Here is a 14,133-nt window from a genome sequence, read left to right as displayed (position 1 = left end):
ATGAGGAGGCTACTTTGACAAAAGTGTGTCTACTTCCAGGCCAGTTAAATATAGTTGGTCGAGCCCTGACTGTGGTCTTCATATATTCATATAATTATTATTACATCATTTTTATATGTGTATAATTACATTACATAATTTCATATCAAAATATGTTGCTTCAGATTGAGACAAAAGTCTGTTTAAACTAATATCACATAGACTGTTGATTTTTTTGGGGGGAAAAGTCACATATTGACTGATGACATTATTTACACATGGTTTATAGACAGTGGATATTGCTTTTTGCTTAATGTTGCAATTTACAGTCCAAAAACAGGACAACTGCGTGCCAGAGGGCGGCTATAAAGGAACAAGAAATCAACATGATTTCACTGACAGATTATGACAAAAACAGCCTCAGAGCACAGAGGGGGGGAAACGGCCCACCAGCAACCAGACTGAATGAAACACAAAACAACCACAAATCATGCCAGCATGATTTGTGGTTGTTTTGTATCTACAGTTGTACATCTTCAGTGACATTTCATTGTGGTTTCATTTTGGTTGTTTTTTGTCTCTTTGTTGTATATGCGATATCATTCTGGAGCCCCCCTATGCTTGTTTACACTGCTTTAATTGATGGGTAATCTTTAACAATTAAGCTTTTTTAATGTATTAACACTATTTTGTATGATTACATGAGTCTTTATATTTTTGTTAAAAATTAAGATGCACTTTATTTGGATTTGTGAGTATGATCGGTTTTCAGGTTAAGAAAAATGTTGAGACATCTTCTTTAGATGTAATTTATATAAAACTCGAAGGGTACTCAGTAGACTGTCCTCACCTGAGATTTTCCATGTGCCGATAATACCCTGCAATCAATGCCACCCAATGTTCTCATACTCCGTCATGAATTACTAGATCACAAAGACTAGAAATTAATTTTATTTAAAAAAATAATCTGATCCACACGAACAGATAATTCCATATATAGTCTGGTTAAATTTTATTCAGTCTCTGTAATAGTAGCACCCTCTAAAAAAATAAACGGAAAAAGAAAAACATTTGGTGAGATATGAATTATATGTGTGATTTTTGTGTAGGGTTTGTAGCTCACTTTGCATTATTCTGAGTATTTTCATTTAAAATAGAAAAAGACAGTAAACTATCAGCAGCAACTGTTTATACCTGAGTGTGAAATTGCACGGTGATAGACTGGGATATGAATTTTAAAAGAAGGGATTTTTTTTGGTGAGCTTGACCTTTGACCTTGAAAATGAACTCACATCTTCTTGGGCCAACACGAAATATTTCCATAAAGTTTCATGAAATTTTGTTAAAAAACTTTCGAGATAGAATTTTAAAACGATTCTTAATCATTAAGTCTTAATGATTAAGAATCGTTTTAAAATTTCCTGGTTTCAGATGGTGATCTGGATCACCATCCAAAACAGAATCAGTTGTTCGTTGTACCACCCCCAACAACTCCAGAAATCTTCATGGAAATCCGTTCATAATTTTCCAAGTTATCCTGCTGACAGACACATAACCATAACAAACACAACCACTCCACCATAAATAAGACAAAAAGGAAAATATAAATTACTCCTAATACAAAAAACTATATAAATACTATGGACTGATTTTTAAAAAGTTTTTTTCAATTTTATTTTCGTACACATAGTGGAGCTTTTTATTTTATTTTTTTTAATTGAATAGTTTGACGTCTCATCTATCATACGTAAACACGCATTCGTTCACGTGACGAACCAGGAAATGAGTGCATGCACGGAGAGGAGGAGTAAGAGAATCACAACAGACCCTGGCGACAGTTGCGTTGTGTTGCGTGCCGCTAAAAAAAAATCGCGGTTTTTCTTTCATAACCGAGAGCGACCATGTCACGGAAACCCAAAGAGGAGCATCACCGGTTCTTCACCGTCACCGACCCGCGCACCCACGAGAAGGGCCACACCGAGTACAGAGTGACAGCGAGGGTTAGTGTCTCTCTCTGTTTACCGCGTCATTATTGAATCCTAACTGAGAGCCGGCTGTAATTATGCGTAATAACTATTCGGTGGGCTGCTTTGCTTGCTGCTCGCTAAAATGTAGTTTTAGTTTAAATGCGTAGCACAAAGCGTGATTATCTGTGCTCATTTCACATCCATTAAAAGTGACTTGGTATTATTATAATTACCGTTAATGTATAACACAATGAGGTGCCAGAGGCCCGCAGCTCGCTGGAACATATGAGCACAGATGATCACACAGTGAGCCTTTTGTTTGAGGCAGAGGTGCGCAGTGAAACAGGGAGAGCTTGTGATCCAGTTCATGACCACACTCACGCGCTCTGATGCTTTACAGAGGCACGCGCAGTCTTTGTTCAGTCACCCATGGCTTTCCCTAAACTTTCTAATTAAACATGCTTACAGAGGATAGCTCGACATTTGCAAAGTTATCACAAAGTTCCCCTGCTGTGGCTGAAAGGTTGAACATGCAGCCAGTTAACTGAGCCTTACTTTATATTCTGTGATCTGCAGTTTGTGTCCAAGCGCCATCCAGAAGATGTGAAGGAGGTGGTTGTGTGGAGGAGGTTCTCAGAGCTGAAGAAGCTCCACGGGGAGCTGGCCTACACGCACAGGAACCTGTTCAGAAGACAGGAGGAGTTTCCGCCTTTTCCCCGAGCACAACTTTTTGGTATTTGGGCCAAGATTGTGTTGCGCTTTAGACTCCGTTGAAGTCCAATTTTTACATTTAGCTCAACTATTTGAAGCTGTTTTTATGTCTTTTTATGCAGTTAGCCTGTTTAAAGTCTTTCAGTCATTTCTGTTTTCAGAGTTTTGTCATGATTCTTGTGAAATTTCCCCTCAAACTATGGCTTAATTTTTCAGCGGTTCCCAAAATGCAAAGGGAAGCGAGTCAGTTTAGCCATACTGACGGACACTGGTCCTTTTTGCCTAATCTGTCAAACTGTTTCGCACACAGTGGCAGCAGTTTTAACCTTCACAAATGGTGATTTGAAAAAGAAACTGTAACACTGCCCCGTTCACTTTTGTCCCTCATAAATTTGGTGGGTTTCTGTTTTAGGAAGGTTTGATGAGGCTGTGATAGAGGAAAGGAGAAAGGCGGCAGAGGTCATGCTTCAGTTTACTACCAGCATACCTGCTCTGTACAACAGCCCACAGCTCAAGGACTTCTTCAGAGTAAGACATACTCACACACATACGCTTATAATCAAAAGCAACCACATAACATTAAAAGATAGAAAAGCTTATGCCAGGCCAGCATTCATATCCTTTCCTTCAATCAGGGTGGCGAGGTAACAAGGCCTCTGGATCCCTCGCCTCTCTCCTCTGCGGGGCCTCTGCCTCCTCCTCTCATCCCCCTCCCCAAGCGTAGGGCATCGGACTGCGAGCCTGCTGAGGAAGAGGAGGGCAGGGAGGCTCCCACCTTGCCCCAGGACCTGGGCAACAACCTGAGCTTAGAAGTGGGAGAACCAGAAGTGGCAGCCGAGGCCTACAGCGAGATCGGAGGATCTCCAAGAGAAGAAGAACACGAGGAGCTTAGTGACGCAGAGCTGGATGACCGAGGTAGAAATCTCAGAATGTGTGATGCTCTATTCTTTAATTCTTTTATTCTTTTTCCTTGTTTTCACCTTTTTGGTCCATGTTTTCCCCTCCAGTCCCATCTCCATTCACAAACCACGAGTCAAAAGAGACCCAGGAGGAATTTGACTCACTATTTGACTCTGTGGCAGAGGGACTTCCATCCCCAAAGGAAGAAGTCCCCCCTCCATTATCTGATACTGACTTGGCTGTTTTTGATCCCTGCTATAAACAAGGTGATGCCAAAATAAATGTGAATGTAATCACATAAAGCTGCTTTTAGTCTTCCCAGATCTTTCACTTGACCATTAACATTTTTACTTCCTCTTAAAAGGAAAGCAAAATTTCTGTTGATGGATTTGCTAAGTAATGCTTTATCAATGTCGAGGCTTCCTGACTGGATGTAGTTCACTCCAGTTTGTGTGACTATAACATATACTACTGGAAGTGTCTTTATAAAGTTATGTTGAGCTACTATTAGTACTTGGTGACCCGATGCTGTGCAAAATAAGACAGGCAGATAATAATCTTTCTTCACTTCACTTTTTTGGTTACAAAAAATAATGATAATAATAATAAAAGCAAATAAGAGTGCAGTGAAATTGATTATATTGGCTTCTGTCCAGTCCTTTTTATGCTCCATTTATGTGCTTTCTTCTGTGGTATAACCGACTCAGACGCTCCCACAGACGTGTCAGATAGTGGCAGTGTCTGTGCGCTCGTGCGTCATAGTGTGGCCGAGTGGTCTAAGGCATCAGATTACAGCTCAGTCTCTTTCAGGTTGTGGGTTTGACTCCCACTACTGTGAACAAGTTCTTTTGTTTTTTTTTTAAGGCTGATATGGGTTTTCTGGGACCATTAAATTGTGCAGTTCATGAGTTAATCTCCTAGTTTTTGTTTAATTACATCTGGTCTCTAAATGGTCAGGAAACAGTTTAAAGTGTAGGTTTTAATTTAAACACAGCCCTGCGTGACATGTTCAGCATTTGTCTTTTGTTCAACTAACAGCCCCAAAACTGAAACTTATCAGGTAACTATTGTTTTAGACAGTAGACAGTGTTTGCTATTTCCGGTTAAAACCATCATGTCCAGTGATTTATTTTAGGAAGTGACTTTTTAGCACCTATTTAAAACTATCTTCTCTACTATAATATAATATCTCTTATTGTTTTTCTCTAAATTCCAGATAGATCCAGTTCTTCCACTGGGCACTTAGAGTTATTCTCACTACCAACAAACAGTCTGGATGGAGAGGATGGGGGTTACTTAAACCAAGCGGCCAAGGAGCTGACAGCTGCCATGGAGCAGGAGAAGGAGGGAGAAATTAGTTCTGCCATTTGTGGATATAGGATGGCAGTAGATATACTGATCACTGGAGTACAGGGTGAGTAAAACAGCCATACATGTACAAGAGAATCAGTGGGTGGGGAAGGATACAGTTCAGTAAGAGGTACAGAGCCCAGGGGGCTGAGGAAAAGAGTAAAATGTTAGAAGGGTTTAAAAAGACCACTCATTTCCTTCAAATCTCTGTCTATCTCTCTGTTGGTTACCTGTTGTACGGTAGCGTGGCCGAGCGGTCTAAGGCGCTGGATTAAGGCTCCAGTCTCTTCGGGGGCGTGGGTTCGAATCCCACCGCTGCCAGATAAGCTTTCTTTTTTTCTCATGTGTGGGAAAATGCAGTCTAGGGGACATATCTTTATAAGAAGCATCATCGTCACGGTTGGTCTCCTTGCAAAGCACGAGCTGATTTTGTGCTAGTGTGGCCGAGCGGTCTGAGGCACTGGATTAAGGTGCCAGGCTCTTCAGGGTTGTGGGTTTAAATCCCACTGTTGCCAGCAAGCGGTCCTCAATGCAATTATCCAATGACTGATCTCACAAACCTTACCTTTCCAGCACTAGAATCAGAAGCTGTTTATGACTTGTTCACATACTCACAAGCTGTCAGTTCATTTCCTCTCAGAGAAACAGGAAAGTAAAGAGCAAAGAAGTAGAAGTAGCAGCAGAGCTTAACAAATGAAACATTTAACAATGTTCTTCCTGGATTAATAGATTCCATAAAAGTCTCAAATGGTTGGATTCAGTAATTAAGAAGCAGTGGTCATGAATGAAAGCCTAACAGCTCTTTGGAGCTTGTGACGTGCACAGCAACAGCAGCCACTCCAAGTGGCATGTGAGGCCTCTGGGTTAGCTATGCTTAAATTCCTTCCTTCAGCTCTGATCTCAGAAGGGTAAAGTTCACTGACCCCTTTTCCTTTAACCTTCTTACAGTGAGTTGTTCGTTATCATGAGGTAGCGTGGCCGAGCGGTCTAAGGCGCTGGATTAAGGCTCCAGTCTCTTCGGGGGCGTGGGTTCGAATCCCACCGCTGCCAGACTTATTTTTTATTTTTTTTTCAGATGTGGGGAAAAACGCAATTTAGGGCACACCTCTACATATCTTCATAAGAAGCATCATCTTTATGGTCGGTCTCCTTGCAAAGCTTTGGTCGCGTGTGAAAACCGAGTTGTGCCCATCATCTGTTCCACTGCTCGTTAATGGAAAAGCTTTTTTGTAAAGGCACTGGAGAAACAGCAGAGATCGACAAATGAAATATTTAACAATGTTCTCAAACTGTTTCATTCACTAATTAAACAGTAATATTTAAATATTTTGAAGCGAGTCGTGAAATATAATCTAATTATCTGGGAACTATTCACAATATCGGATCATGTTTGTTCAAGAAACTGTACAAGCAAAACCAGTTAACGTGCATTTGCTGAAATAAGATGCATTTGAGGTGTACAAATAAAACCTAAAATCCTTTTGGACCTCATGTTGTGATGTGTACCGCAGCATCAGCCAATCCGAGTTAATGTTACAGACTGCATGTCACAGCCCTGGGTTATTTATGGTTACCAGGGCATCTGCTGTGGTAGCATGGCTGAGTGGGCTAAGGCACTGGCTTAAGGCTCCAGTCTCTTTGGGGGTGTGGGTGTGAATCTGCTGCCCTGGAAGTCTTTTTTTTTTTTTGTTGTTGTTTCTAAACTTCAGTATGTTGTAAATCACTGAAAATGATGCGTCTGTTTACATTTATGGAGCATGAAAATGAAAATGAACTCTGATGTGTATTATTTTTGACTCTAACTTTAGTAAAGGGTTCGTGATAATAGTGGACACACATTCCACACTATTAACAGTTTCATTATTATGATAAGTTGCAATCAAAAGGGGACTATAATGCTTTTTCATATTGTCTGTCATATATATACCATTACAATGGTGGACGCTCATATTAAACGTGGACACTGTTTCAGGTAATGAGGTCAGTGTATGTGTAGGCAATCAAGTCTCAGACTGCTGTAAACACTCTGTTTCCAACACTTATTTCTACTCGTGGCTCTGTATGATGTCAGTCAGAGTGGATGTCCCTAATATGGTCATCTCAGACACACAGCTCAGTAACAGCTTGTTTCAAACAGTGGCTGATCTGAGGTATACAATAACTAATGATTATTTTGAATTGTGCAAAAGTACTCTGGTTGAGTCCAAGAATAAAAAATATGAAGTTAAGAACGAGCGTAATTTGTCCCTTTTTTGTCAGTTTGTTTTCCCCCTTTTGTTAAGAGAAGTGTAAGAATCACTCTCTCTTTCTTTGTCGATCTCCTCCGTTACACTTTTCCGATAAAACACAATATCAGAGACTAATCATTTTCATCACTGTGTCCATGCAGGAGACACGGATCCAGTACGCAGGGAGTCTGTGATGCGAAGGACAGCGCAGTACCTGAAGCACGCTGAGACGCTGGTGGACAGGCACTCCTCACCCACTCACACTCACACGCCTACCCGTGCACAGGACCCCTAGACACACACATGTATATTGATGCACAATATACCCAAGATATGAAGACAGATCAAAGATAGCGAAGCTCAGGGTTGTCGCATATGCCGACATGTCACACGTGGGCACATTCACCAAAAGGGACCGTAAAATGTGACAACAACCAGTTCCATGGACACACGCACATATGCTGATTTGGACCATGGCATTCCCAAATGCAAGTACATCCAGGTGGGAAAAAACCCCCAACATGGCACAAATATATAGATGCACACGACTGAGGTACACACTACGTTGCAAACTGGCTCTTTAGCTGCCTTTGATTAGAAAAATGTGTGATTTACAAAATCTACTTATATAGAAACTGAACGTAGCTGTAAAATTACTGGATTAAAAAAAATATTTCTTTGTTTTTTTTTTTCTCGTTATCTTTCTTTTATATTGTTCTCTGTGTGAATACAGTAATGCGTATGTATATCAGTGATTTGCATTTTGCACAATGTTTTGTTAATAAATGTGATTTTAATTTAAGTGAGTAAGATATCTCTTCTTCGTGGCTGCATTTTGTAAGAGTGGTTTAATTGCTTCGACCAGCAGCGCTACCAGGTCTGTAACTATAGCTGTTCACAGTCAGATCACTCAGCAACTGGAATACAAACTCTCCACTGTATGGTTTTCCTGCAGGTGAGTAGGGAGACTGGGAACAGTTTCAGCACCTTTGGACTTTGTGGAATAAATCACCCATTTTGGTTTTTTAAAAAAAATAAAATAAACCTAGACCTGTCTTCTAATTGTCCACACCCTTTAAAGATGACCTGTGCCATATTCAGAGTATTCATTTGAAGAAACCAGATTTTTGCGACTGGTGGCACCTCAGGGGGCAAGAGTGGTGGCAACAGGTGAAAAAGTTCATTAAGTTTCACTAATAAATGTTTGGGCTTTTTCTCCGTAAACATGATATTTAGTTATTATTGAGTTTTGCATAGAACATAAGCCCATCTTCAGTCAATGTGCAGATTTTATAGTGCGTGACAGGAAAAATGGAACAATTTACAGTGCGAGAAACTTTTGTTTGCACGTGCATTCATTGCACAAAACTGAAAATGTTTTTAAAAACTAATGATCAATCTTAATGTTCTCTGATCTGTTCATTATAAGTAGCAGGCTAGATAAACTGTGCCTATTTTGAACTATAAATGGTGAAAAATAGTGTTACGTGGTCGGCTTTGATCAGACCAGAATGCATGCTAACCATGTCACCTAGAAGTCCAGAGAACACGGATCCAAACTAAGTAAGTTTGAATTATTTCATACAACAACTAAGACCAGCATGACAAAAATACAGCTCATCCCTGCAAAACAGGTTTCTCCCCCATAGACACAAAGCTTCCTCTGTCTAACTGGGAAGGGGGAGGGTCAAACTGAGCATTTGCACTATGAGGGCATTCACTTTATCTTGTTTCTATTTGGAGGAATGAGACTGTGCCCAGTGTCTCCCACGACTGCTTTGCATGCAGGTCTGCAGTAGCCTGGGAGTACCTCTGAGAGGCGCTGCTGACTATTGGATTCTAACTAACAAACGGCGTAGTGCAGAAACTCATCCTCTCTGTTGATGTTAAAATCAGGTAAATGTCATATTTGTTTTTTTTTTTTCCCAGCTGAATAATTCTGAGCACAAAGCAGTAAACTGTGGAGGAAACTGGAACCTGAAGTCTTCAGCTGCACTAAATAAAGGGAAAAAAAAAATGCTGCTACAGGTTCGGTTTTTCCACATGCTGAACGTAGTGTAGAAATAACTGTAAGATAGCCCAAGATAATGTTTATTTACTGGCTTATCAAGAAATAGCCCCCTTTTCATGAGTTTTTTGTGATCAGCCGTGTATTAAGGTAAGCGATGATACACACCGGCCACCTTTTAATTAGGTCATGTTTTTGATTTTTGACTAAGAGAAAAGAGATGGAAGTTGGAATGGCAAAAAAAAAAAGAGGAAAAAGAGAGAGGGAAAAAAAGATCACAGCCAGCACCAGAATCCCTTCTCTGGAGAGGAGAGAGGGATTGAGTGAGGACTGGAAGGACAAACAGATGGAGAGGCGACAAAAAAAGGAGGGAGGCCAGTGAGAGGAAAAGGCTACCCTTTCTCCCACCAGATCGAGGGGTTGCAGAGAGTGAGAAATAACAGAAAGGATGGAGGAGAGGGGAAAAGAAGGGATGAGATTAGAGGATAAGCAGAGATCATCCCTCCATTGTTAAAAGGCATGGAAAAAACGGACCCTCCCTCTTCCTCTATTTTCATCCCCCCCACCATACCTCCTTTTTTTTTTTTTTTTTTGCATGCTTTGTTTTGACCATTGTAGTGAGCTTGAAGTGGATGGAGGGATGGCAGAGAAAGCAAGAGATAACATTGCTCCATCCTGTTATATATCCCTCTTTTCCTCTCATCTCTCCACCTCTCTACCTTTCTCTCCATCTCCCCCTCATTCTAGTGCTCCACCTGTGAAATGCAGAGGATGTGAGATAGGAAGATGGAGAGACAAAGAGATGGAGGGAGGGTGGGAGGTTTGAAATCAGAAGGGGGAGGTGGTGGTGGTGGTAGAGGCTCACAACATTAGCATGCTGAGAGTGTCAGCACTCTCCTCTTTTTTCTCTCTCTCTCTCCCTCCATCCCCATCCCTCACTCTGTCTCTTTCTCCTCACTGGTCACTGCAATTATACCATCAAAACACTCCAGCCTGAGAGCATAATAGCTTCCCCCCTGTGCGTGTGTGTGTGTTATCATGAGAGATCAAAAGAAAGATGTGTGTCTGTGTGTATTTGTGCATAATTTAGTGCCATACATGGTACATTACTTGTGCATGCATGACATAAAGGGCAGCTCTGTGTGTGTGTGTGTGTGTGTGTGTGTGTGTGTGTGTGTGTGTGTGTGTGTGTGTGTGTGTGTGTGTGTGTGTGTGTGTGTGTGTGTGTGTATGCCCATTCTGGATTTGCAGCATGTGTGGGTGAACAGCAGAGTGTGTGTGTGTGTGTTTAAGTATCTTTTTGAGTCCTACCGGCTAGAAAAACTGCTTCTCCAACCCCTGACCAAACACACTCTTAAGCGCACTGTAAGAGACCCACTTTGCATGTGTGTGTCTGCTGAGTTTCTATTTACACACACTCTCTCGCACTGACTCCCACTAACTCCCACTAATGGATGCATACAGGCATACAGTCGTGCCTCTGAGAGACAAACCGTTATGACCTACATGCCCAGTGGGTCATCATCAAGCCAAACAGCACACTGTGACACCTTTGGGTGTCTGCACACACACACACACACACACACACACACACTTTCTCTCACTGTTTTTATTTTTGCTCTCTCAACTTCCTCTATCGCTCTTCCCTTCTGCCCTCTGTGTCTTCCTTTTTTCTCTTGTTCCCTAACACACATACACACTAACCCACCCCCCTCTGTGAGCTTGTTATTCCTCTGTCCATTCGTTTCTCTCTGTCACCTTGCCCTCAGCTATTTGAGTACACTTCTGCCTCTCATTCTCCCTCCCCTCTCTCTCTCTCACACACACACAGACACACACACACACACACACACACACACAAACATTCGCTCTCTTTCTGTCTCTCTGCTTCACCCTCACGATCCTTTCCAGCCTGTCTCTCTCTTTCTGTTTCTGTCTTGACATATGTTAACAGCCTCTCTGTGTCTCTTTCAATTTGACCCACAGCCTGTAACACGTTACGCAAAGAGTTTCACCAAAAGCATTCGAGAAGAGTTTCAACATTCGAGAGTAACCAGTAACCGAGCACCAATTTTAGACAGAAAATTCAGTTTTTTTATCCCGATGAATGGCACACATCCTGTGGTGACGCCTAGTAATAACTTTTTTTTTTTGTTTGTTTCTCTGCAACAAGGATGACAATGTCCAAAAATGAATAAACCTGATCGCTTTGCATTGACGCCATCATTCATCAATGGAGCCAAAAACAAAAGTAAGAAGAAAAAAAAAAGCCTGAACTGCAAACCACAAAGAAAGCATTAGCAGGCAGGAAGGGTTTAATGAAAGATGTCACTGAACTGGATTATGGGAAATGTAGGATTCAGTCTTGCCTGAGGTTTGCTTGTCATTAAGGAGAAACTTGAAACAGGTGTAATATATGAAAACTAAGCCATGCGACCCCAAGCGCAGACTTTAAAGAACATTGCACACATACTGCAGTCCCACAAACCATCAAACGCTACAATGAAACTAAACCGTCTCTCAGGATGACAGCCCCGGGAAACAAAGACCCAGTGTCACCTCTGCTGTAGAGAATAAGTTCATTGGAGTTACCTTCCAGCTACTGGGTTAATGCCTCGCTGGAACACTGTTTGATGCTGTTAAAGGGAGAATGATCCAAACTGCCGCTCAAGGCTTTTTAAGGGTGAAGAAGGAGAGAATATGGAGTTCTGCATCTCTGCTCGCCCAACTAGCAGAATGAATGAAAGGCAGACAGCAAGTGGTCAGCATATGTGGGGGACTCTTTTCAAAGAGTCCCAGGTGACAGTTGTATGAAGCAGACTTAGAGAAGGCCGAGACTTTGACAAGATTTTTATCAAAGCAAAGGGTGCAGACTTTGAAGAATCCACAATTTCAAACATATGTTGCTTTGCTTTCTACATTTGTGTTTCATCTGTTGTTTCATTGTTCTGATGTCATTTTGTTCTACGGTGTGGAAAACAATGTCAGTGGAGACAAACCCCTGAATGCATGCATGTGTCCAAACCTCTGGAACTGTACATTTACAGTAATCTGGGAGCGATCAATTAAGAGCACAATTAACAAAATGGGCTACGATGCAATAATACAAAGTACTAACCCTGCATTCATTGTTTGTTTGTTTTTTCACAGCCTGCACTAGCATTCATTTGTCCTTTTGACTCTGGCCATCTGATTTATGATCTTTTTGGATTAAGAGGGAAAAGACATTTTTATTATTTGCACGTTTGATAACCAAAAAAAAAAAGTGTCTAAAGGACAGCACAGAGCTGAGGGCAGCTGCAGATCATTTTCTGCTGCTTTGTCACTGTGATTGGTTTTCTTTGACACTGAAAATACTCCTGACCCGCTGTTGATATGAAGGTATTGATTAATGCAGCTTTAATTAGATTTTTATGTCTATTTCTCCCTTCGCCGCCCACCCGCTGCCCTTCTCTCTGCTCCCAGCATTTTCTGTGCTCTCAATTCGTCCCCCCCCCCCCACCATCCCTCTTTCACTGTAAGTAAATCAATGAACATACACTTTATGCCATTTATTGATCTTTTCATATCTATCTGTCCTCACCCCCTTCTGCTCTTGCCCTCTACATTTCGCTCCCCCCCCCCCCCATCCTTTTATTTCACCACTTTCTTTCTCCCCTTTGAATATATAATCTCCATCCCTTTCTTTCTCTCTGTCAATCTCTTTTTCTTTTTATCTCTCACTCTGGGATATCCTATTTATATGGCTGGCACCTTCATGCTCCTACTGGAGTATGGGTGTGTGTGTGTGTGTGTGTGTGTGTGTGTGTGTGTGAGAGAGAGTGTTTGATGTTAGTCTAAGTGGTTAACATAATATGAGCCCTCAGAGAGATGACGTTCAGGCACTCACACACAGACAGACGCACAATTTTAGGCTTTATGGTAGGCTTTTCTGTGAACAATTTGTGCTTTTTAGTATTCTCCAGCTTGTGCACCAGATCCATGTATTATCTATGAATTGCATTCTCCCACTCTGTCCAAACACACACGTGCACACACACACACACACACACACGCGCACACACACCTTTGTTCCTCAAACACCTTCCTAGAATGACAAAAACCCTGCATTATCTTTTGTTATTTATTATTGCAGATGGGGCCATTATTTCATGACCTCGCCATCTCTCATTCCTCCTCCCTCTGCATATGTTTTTATTTATTCAGACCTCTCCCTGTCTCTCTTTCCTGCCCTCTCCTCCTCTCTGCGCATTTATGTTTATTCAGACACATCTCCCCTCTTTTTTTTTTTTCTGTCCATCTTTCTCCCCTCTTTCTCTCCCTCCGCACCCATGTGTCCAGCTTTTGTTACCAGCCGTGTTTCCATAACAACTGCGACCTTTCACTCAGCGCATAACCATTTTTTAATCAGAAGTAGAGAAAGACAAAAATGAGACGAGGCAGAGACGGGGTGGGGGAGGGAGGGTGCTTATTTAGGTGATGCTCAGGATTCGTGAAAAAAAAAAATTTAACACAATATGCGCAGAATGAAAGCTGGCTCTGGTCTCAAGGTGAGATCCTGTGAACAGTTTAGAGTTGGGTCTAGATGGGTGATATTCCCAGCAACAGGTTACAAAGTGCTGCTGAAGTTCAAGCAAAATGTTTTCCTGCTGTCAGGATGTCTGTGTGATTAAAGCAGCAAAGCTCAAGTAGATCAAGGACGGCAGTGAAAAGACCCTTTGGACTGTTGCTTCCACATATTACACCCATACTTTTTAAAAACCATCCTATAAATCCACGTGTACACGGTTAAATTCACATAACTTGAGTTAAATCAGATTATGGCTGCCACATGTTAAAAATGAAATCCATTTACACAGAAAGTCTTTGGATGCTCTTCAGTGTTTGTCTTTGTGCCCAGGTTCAGTGCTGGATCTCACAAAAAGATTCCTGTGGTCAGATAAAACTGTAAATGAGTGACCAGGTGACTGACAGTGGTAAGCAAAACCTT

The 14,133-nt window shown here is 41.5% G+C and overlaps 1 protein-coding gene and 2 non-coding genes across 3 annotated transcripts; all 3 read left to right on the top strand.

Annotated features, from left to right (window-relative positions):
• The first annotated feature begins 1,761 nt into the window (after nucleotides 1-1,761).
• snx15 (sorting nexin 15) lies at nucleotides 1,762-7,876 on the top strand. Its single transcript, XM_030722689.1, has 7 exons — nucleotides 1,762-1,979; nucleotides 2,523-2,679; nucleotides 3,070-3,185; nucleotides 3,293-3,572; nucleotides 3,665-3,823; nucleotides 4,774-4,971; nucleotides 7,297-7,876. The coding sequence occupies exons 1-7, from the start codon at nucleotides 1,881-1,883 to the stop codon at nucleotides 7,428-7,430; spliced, it is 1,143 nt and encodes a 380-aa protein (XP_030578549.1). The 5' UTR covers nucleotides 1,762-1,880; the 3' UTR covers nucleotides 7,431-7,876.
• trnal-aag (transfer RNA leucine (anticodon AAG)) lies at nucleotides 5,147-5,228 on the top strand. The gene has a single exon. It is a non-coding gene; the product is annotated as a tRNA-Leu (tRNA).
• Nucleotides 5,876-5,957, top strand: trnal-aag (transfer RNA leucine (anticodon AAG)). Its single transcript has one exon. It is a non-coding gene; the product is annotated as a tRNA-Leu (tRNA).
• Nucleotides 7,877-14,133: the final 6,257 nt, after the last annotated feature.

This window comes from Archocentrus centrarchus (genome assembly GCF_007364275.1).
Source record: "Archocentrus centrarchus isolate MPI-CPG fArcCen1 chromosome 18 unlocalized genomic scaffold, fArcCen1 scaffold_23_ctg1, whole genome shotgun sequence".
In the NCBI taxonomy this organism is placed as follows: domain Eukaryota; kingdom Metazoa; phylum Chordata; class Actinopteri; order Cichliformes; family Cichlidae; genus Archocentrus; species Archocentrus centrarchus.
This window is presented reverse-complemented; position numbering and strand designations above follow the sequence as displayed.